At 34.7% G+C, this 7897-nt stretch overlaps 1 protein-coding gene across 1 annotated transcript; it reads right to left on the bottom strand.

The window, feature by feature from the left end:
- Nucleotides 1-245: 245 nt before the first annotated feature.
- LOC111985961 (cyclase-like protein 2) lies at nt 246-7053 on the bottom strand. Its single transcript, XM_065765497.1, has 4 exons — nt 6431-7053; nt 5346-5390; nt 4522-4594; nt 246-800 (listed from the first exon to the last, which is right to left on the bottom strand). Exons 1-4 carry the CDS (start codon nt 6825-6827, stop codon nt 587-589), a joined length of 729 nt encoding a protein of 242 aa, XP_065621569.1. The 5' UTR covers nt 6828-7053; the 3' UTR covers nt 246-586.
- Between the last annotated feature and the right edge of the window lie 844 nt (nt 7054-7897).

Raw genomic sequence — 7897 nt, 5'->3', positions numbered from 1 at the left:
TTTTTTTTTTTTTTTTTTTTTTTATAAAAGAATTTTATTATTTATTCATGAATGAGAATTATATCAAAATTCCCAAATTGTCTCAAACTTTAATATACTTAAAGCTATTTTGTGGAATTGAACAGTTTATGATAAGAAACTAATATGCACATCAACTTGCAAGGCATAACACCAATATTATCAATGCATTTTGTATACAAAATGAGGCGGATAGACAACTTGGCCTATGAAGAAAGGGGGGAATTCTAAGAGAATGCTAATGGGGGAATGGAAATGAAAGATTGGAAGAAACATGGTTGAGAGTCTTGAGACCCAATGCAAGGTAATTTCTGCATATAACTATCCATCCATGCCCCAAGAGCTGAGAGTAATGGATACAAGATTCCTATGTTTTCTTCCGTGTCCCCAAGATTTCTTAAATCACCAGGAATTAGCTAATGATTTTACTGGTCGTTACCATTCAGAACTAAATCTTTGCCCGTTGGATCTGCTTATAGTTACCTCTAAATAAGGTTTAAAATATAAGAACGAAAAGTCAAATTGCATCACGATAGATTGCCGGTTCACAATGGTAAGAATTATATGACTATATGAAGTAAAGGTGTTGTAATTTAGGCACACAGAAAGTCTTAGCTCGCAAGGACAAAAGAAGGCCATTTTCAAGTTGCTCCAAATTGATAGAAAGTACAATCTCTGTCTTACCAATAAGTTTGATATCTGTGTTCTCTGCCAACCATTCAGCACCATCCTTCATCAGTCCTGCAAAGCTTGTATCAAACTCCTTTTTCCACATTAGCCGCCTGAAAATAAAATTAGTTTTATTTCACCAAAAAAAATTATTTTAAGTGAGACTTTTTATGATTCTGCAATATCTTTTGCCCCTAGCATAAAATTAGATGCCCATACAAAGGAGCACTACAAACATGAACAGGAAGTGAATAGAGAGAACAATGGATGAAAGAATAAAACCACCTGAATTGGACTATATCTTTCCATTATCTAAATAAGGCTACTTAATGAAAAAAGAAAAATAAAAGTTAATGCCCATTTCCACAGCATTGTCAAAGGAAGGCAAGCTAGGAATGAAATCGAATGCCTGCTTGATAATGATGGTACCAGGATGGAGGATCCAAATGCTATTAAGGAGCGCATAAGCAGTTTCTATAATAAATTTTTGGGTTCAAGCACCGCTGTGAATGAGAAAAGGATGATAAGTAAGGTGGCTTTACTGTTCTCTAATCAAATACCTGAATCCGTGAAGAGCTGGCAGAGGAATGTGACTAAGCATGAAATCCAGCAAGCTCTTTTCAGTATGGAGAGAGACAAAGCACCTAGACCTGATGGTTTCACTGACAAGTTCTTCAAGGAAGCCTTGAATACAGTAAAGAGGCTGTTATTGAGATTGTTTCTTCCTTCTTTAATACTGGCAAGCTGCTTAAGGAAGTGAATTTCAAAGTTATCACACTGATTCCTAAAGACCCCAACCCCTCTTACATCACTGATTTTAAGCAAATTGCTTGTTGTAATGTCATCTAAAAGTGCATTACGTATTGGTCAACAAATGAAGAGAGTAATTGGGAGAACTGGTGGATTCAAACCAAACAGTTTTCATTAAAGGTATAAGTATAACTGAAAATATTCTATTAGCCCATGAGTTAGTAAAGAACTACCACAGGAACAAGGGGTTGGCAGATGTGCAATTAAAGCTGATCTCAAGAGTCTTATGACTCACTTAACTAGAATGTTCTCCTTATGTGTTTAATGGTGGCTGGTTTTCCTCCAAGGTTTGTCCAATGGATTAAGGAGTGCATCAGTATCCCTAAATTCTTAATAGCAATCAATGGATCTTTAGTGGATTATTTCAATGGCAGGAAGTTACTGGGGCAGAGGGACCCATTGTCACCCAACCTCCTTGTTATTGCCATGGAAGCATTTAATAGACTGTTCAAATCCAAAGTCCTATCATCTAGTCTATTCAAATATCACCCCCAATGCAAAGGGCAGCAGATTACTCATATTAGCTTTTCTGATGATCTCCTTATATTTTCTGTTTCTGATCTCTATCTTCAATCCATATTATTAAGAATCCCTTGAAGAATTCAAATATATCTCTGGACTGTATCAAGCCAAGCAAAAGTGAGGTATTATGCTCATCTATTTCTGATAGTTCAAAGAAGCAAATACTAGAGGTTCTTCAATTCAAGGAAGGCTCCCTTCTAGTAAGATATCTTGGTATGCTATTAATCCCTGGTAAGTTTAGTTTTAAGGATTGCCAGCCCTTTCTTGATAAGATTCTAGCTAGAATTAATTCTTGGACTACCAGAAACTTGTCCTTTTCCAGAAGACTCCAATTATTACAATCTGTACTTTACATTATTCAAATTCTTTGTTGAAATTGAACATTGCTATAGCCATTACCTTTAGCATGGAAAGGAAGAGTCCAGAGGGGGTATTAGACTAACCTGGGTATGCTTTCCTAAGTAAAGAGGGGTCTAGCCTTGAAAAGGCTGGCTGACTGGAATAAAGCAACAGTCATAAAACACATTTGGAACCTCTTCACCCAATCAGATTCCCTATGGGTAGCATAGACTCATGCTTGTCTCTTAAAAGGGAGATGCTTCTGAACCAGTAAAATCCCCAAAGACAGCTCTTGGGATGGAGAACTATCCTTAAACTCAGGGGTGAAGCAAGAAAATTCTTGAGGTATTAGATGGGGATGGAAACAAGATCTTATAGATTGATTTATGGCATCCAGATGGAGTTTTACGGCAAAGGTGCAGTCATAGGGCTTATGATGCTGCCAGTCAGGTTGAATCTAATCTTGTATCTGTTCATAAAGATAAATTTTGGATTTGGAGGCTTGCAAGATCAGATTAATTGGTGGACAAACAAAGTAAATTGCATCTGGTTGAATTAAAGGATGAAGATAAAGCCTTATGGTCCTCATCTCCTAAATTTGTGTGTGCTGTAACAGGGAATGAGATTGGTGAAACCTACTGTGGTTTAATCTAGCTATTCCCAGGCATTCATTCATAGGATAAATGGTCATGCTAAACAAAACTCCAAACAAAGATAGAATGATTCAATGGGGAATTATGGTAGACAAATTTTGTTGTTTCTGCAAGTTCTGCATCTCTTTTTTCATTGCCCCTTCACTAAAAGAGTATGTCTGATCCCAAAGTCAGCTAGCAGGATTTAGTTGATTGGAGTGTAATACACCTAAAGGGAAAGGGATTGAGAGCTATGCTCTGTAATTAGCTTGGTGGGCAACTATATACCACCTTTGGAGTTGAGGAAATGCAATTCTTCATGCTAAGAGGCTGTATGCTGAAGAGTAACTTATTAGAGCCATAATGAATGACATTAAAGGTAGAGTTGAAGGCAAGAATATGTTCAAAAATTCAATTCTAAATTGTGTACCAAGCTCTAAATGGAGGATGATTGCATCACTAGTTTTTAAGGGCTTTTAAGTTTGTGTGTCTGTTTGCCGCAAGTTGGGACTGATCAGTGCCCTTTTGGTGGTATTTTATGCGATAGTTTGTTATTCCCAGCTGGATCCTCTAAAGGTGGGGTTAGTTTCTGTTTTTGCTGTTCGCATATTGTGGTTTTTGGGCTTAGCTGTGCTGCAAGCCTGCATATCTTTTTTGCAGATAGTTTCTGCGGTTGGTTTTCTGTTTGTACATGGTTAGTTTGCAGCTAGCTGATGGTTGTTGTATTGGTGTTTGAACTCTAATCTTTGTTAATGAAATGACTGATTATTTCAAAAAAAAGAGAAACATAGTAAGGGATAATCTTCCACCTTTTCATAGACATTTGTAGAACTACATTGTTTATCTGCTTCACATCATATTTTGCATTAATTGATAGCTAAATGTTAATCACATTCTATTGACTACACTCTACAGGATATATTTAGTACTACATTGTTCAATCTTTTTCCCATCTATCACATTTTATATTAATTGGTAGCTAGATGCTAACCATATTCCACTTTCCATACCATATCTACAAATTATAGTAGTAACCAAAAGCAGCAGCACAGTATAATCTAAAATTAAAGATTGAAGAACATAGCTTAATCTTCACTGAAAATGTGTTTCAGGTGCAGGCATGCCAAAATCATAAATGAAATCTAAGGCACAGCATCTAAAAAACATGTAAGATCAGATTTAACATGATGACTTTTATGGATGCCATCTTAAGAGCAACATACATTTTGTAATGAAAACTAAGAACTATGACATTTACTTCCTTTCATTCAAAATTATAATACGGAACCTAGTGCAGAAAAAAGATTTTGGTTCATAAACCTGTTGCACTGGAAAACAATAACTAGCAAAAGAACAAAAAAATCAATAACAATTTTGGATTTCATTATATCAAATGTCAAATGGAGAAATTTCAATAAGAACCAATATCTCTAACAATAGCTTATGAATGTCATACTATAGTTTAAAATTGGTCCACAGTCCTCTATGATAGTATGATGGAACTTCAACAATAGAACTAAAATAAATTTACCTGTCAGTATTTAATGTTCTGAAAATGACGCGTCGAATTCCCTTGGGAATATTCAAGGACTTCATAACTTCAGCTGTGTCAAGTGGGCTTTATTAAAACCTAATATACCCAAAACTACAAAATAAATATGTTTTTTCATGGTTTGGAAAATCAATTTGTTACATCACGATATATGTTGAGCAACCCATCTAATTAAACACTGTTCTCCCATTGTACACACATACACGTGTGTAGTAAGAAACAAGTTATTGAAATGTACGCATGTCTCATAAAACAAAAAACTACAGTAATTTTTATCTATTTTTGAACCAATATTTGCTGCATATGGCTAGTGTAAACTGACAAGCCAATCAGATCATTCACTGAATTCTTGAGTTGTTACAGTAATTTTTATCTATTTTTGAACTAATATTTGCTGCTTATGGCTAGTGTAAACTTGGATCATTCACTGAATTCTTTGTGTTGTTATTCTATCTAGCACAACTCTAATGTGAGATGCTTACTGAGATGGCTGTTTAGTGCAGAGCAGTAAAACTGAAGATTAAACTTTGATCATGACAGGTTTGAACCCCATTCTAGGCATCCCAAATCCCAGTAATAGGTAGTAATTCAGTACATGAAAAAGAGGATTGGAACAGAGGAGGTGACAAATAAGTTATTTATAAATTAATTTTCAGTAAATAATTTTTTTTCTTAAATCATTATGGTTCCACTCCACAATCTTCTCAAACTTCACTAAAATTTCAAAATTGATGCACAAGATTAATCAATTAGTAACATGCTATAGCCATTGCTCTGTTTCAATTAAAGAAGAGATAACATACCAGTAATGTTCTTATCCCTTGGAACATCAACTAACAGTGCAGGACCTATTGAAACAAACATAAATAATAATCAATCTAACATAAATTAACAACTTTATTGTAAGCAGGGAGATGAAGTTCTAACGTAAAGAGTAAATTTAACAAAAAACAAGAGAAGGAAGACATTAAAAATAGTAGGATTTTTTAGATGCCAAAAAGGATGACTCTTTAAAATTGCTTAAGCTAGAATTTTGTAAGAGAGCAGTTTATTATACACACAAAATTTCACATATTTCATCTTTGAACTGAAATTGTGTCTTGAAGTCATGATTTCAATTCAAAACGTTTCACACAAAAATTATAGCTTCAAGACACGACTTTAGTTCAAAAATGAAATCTGTGTATGTTTATGTGTAATAAGGTGTATGTAAAGAGGATTTACACATTCTACAATGTGCAAGGATCTTCCAAGTAAGAATTTGCATTGGTTAGAGATGAATTCTGAATTTATCAAGTCCCTCAATTTTTTTTTTTATATGGATTAGATAAAAAAATAAAAAATAAATAAAAAAGGGATAGTTCAGAATCATCTTCACTCCTCTCTAGGCAAGGAGTATGAGATACATCATCTTATAAACTACCGTTTGTTAAAAAAAGCATAAGTTAATAAAAAATGGTAAATTTAATCACTAGACCACCGATTTTAACAAAATCAGACAACCTGGTCATAACCCATGCCAAAGCTTTCTTCAGACATCACACCCACTAATAACCCCCTCCATAAACATTTATGCATCAAAAACCTTTTTATGCAAACCAAGGAGATGTTAAACAACTAGAACAAATTTCATTGTGGAGTAGACCCACCAATTCTAATCTACCTATATTCCACATTCCTATCCATCTTATATCAAACTTTAAGAGTATAAATTGCAATTTTTAGTCAAAAATAATAACAATATCTAACATAGTTTTAATAACGAAATTGTTTTGAATTTAGTTGGTACTTAACAGACGCCTCATCATGTGGACTCAAAACGCAACTTTAAATATAACATGACAATAACAAATTTAGTCTAGAAAAAGGTATTAGGATGATTATTTACCGTTAAGCAGTTCCAAATCAAGCGTGTCAACATCGAAGCCGGCATCAAAGTAGTGATCGAACACGTGGCCTGGCGCGTCGACGTGGGTGCCGGAGTGAACAGAGAAGTACTTGAGCTCGGAAACGTTGGCTAGGGAGCCATTCTTTATGGAGTGGCGGAGGCGCAAGAACTGGCCTAGCCCATCCACGGAGTCCCAGGTCGGCATGTCCTCCCTGAACCTGTGACTTATATCAAATATTCTACCATTTCCGTACACTTCTCTCCTTACAGGGACGAGTTCCTCCATGCCACAGTCGGAGATGGTGGGATAGGCAGCATCACTGGTCGCAACTGTAAGCACCCATGTGCACGATAGCACTAGCAGCAGGACAAGGGGTTTGATTTTGATGATCATCATGGTTTTTTTGTAGTGTTCAGTCTTCAGTGTACAAAAGTTACGGGCAATCAACGTAAATTACTTGATATATATTTGCTTTATTATCTATTGATTGAATTTTTTTTTTTGTGAAAACTGTTCGGTTGTGTTTGAAGTTTTAAGGTTACTTTTAACTTGTTTCAACCTTTTCAGATGCCTGCAAAGACAATTTGCTTATTTCTCATCCACAGCCACAACAACGATAACGACCTTTCATTATATTCTCAATCGACCAGTGTGTGTGCTTTATCAGTTTTTAAAAATAACACCCCCAATAAAAATGGTATTCAGAAATTTATTACTATAAAAGGTTATGAAACATACCGGTACCAACGAATATGAGAAGGGTGGATTCAAGCGATAGTGTAGCAATAATGATATCATTTGTTGTACCTGACGTATTTGTAATTGGAACTCCACTAATCCTCCCCACTGGCCACTATATATATAAAAAAAAAATGAATATAATTAGTATTATGGGTTAATAATTTTAATAGATTAAAATAAGTGGTCTCAACTTAAAAATGTCTTTCCCTCTCAAAAAAAAGAAAAAAAAAACCTAAAAATGTCTTTTCCATATATCTAAGTCTACAAAAATAGACCAAATTGGACCTAAGTAGACACAAATGGACTAAATTGGACCAAATGGAACAAAGTGGATCACTAGTCCGCTTTGATTTTGATGATCATCATGGTTTTTATGAAGTGTTCAGTCTTAAGTGTACAAATGTTTTATATATATATATATATATATACACACACACTAACAATATAAAAAGAGGGAATGCCTCGACAGTGAATTTTTGGTTTAGACAATCACTGCCCAAAACTCACCGTTTCATCTCATGCCTCTATCTACACTCTATAGTGAATTTTTGGTTTAGTCAATCACTGCCCAAAACTCACGTTTCATCTCATCTCATCATTTGCTTTATCTTATTATTGTTTTATTTGGGCTTATATGGGCTTAAAAGAAAAGCTTTCATCTTACTATTTGTTTTCTCTGTATGTTATTATATTATTGTTTTATTTGGACTTATATGGTTTAAATT

This window comes from Quercus suber, unplaced genomic scaffold (assembly GCF_002906115.3).
Source record: "Quercus suber isolate HL8 unplaced genomic scaffold, Cork oak 2.0 scaffold_633, whole genome shotgun sequence".
Lineage (NCBI taxonomy): Eukaryota > Viridiplantae > Streptophyta > Magnoliopsida > Fagales > Fagaceae > Quercus > Quercus suber.
Note: the sequence above shows the minus strand (reverse complement) of the source record. Positions and strands in the feature narration are given on the sequence as shown.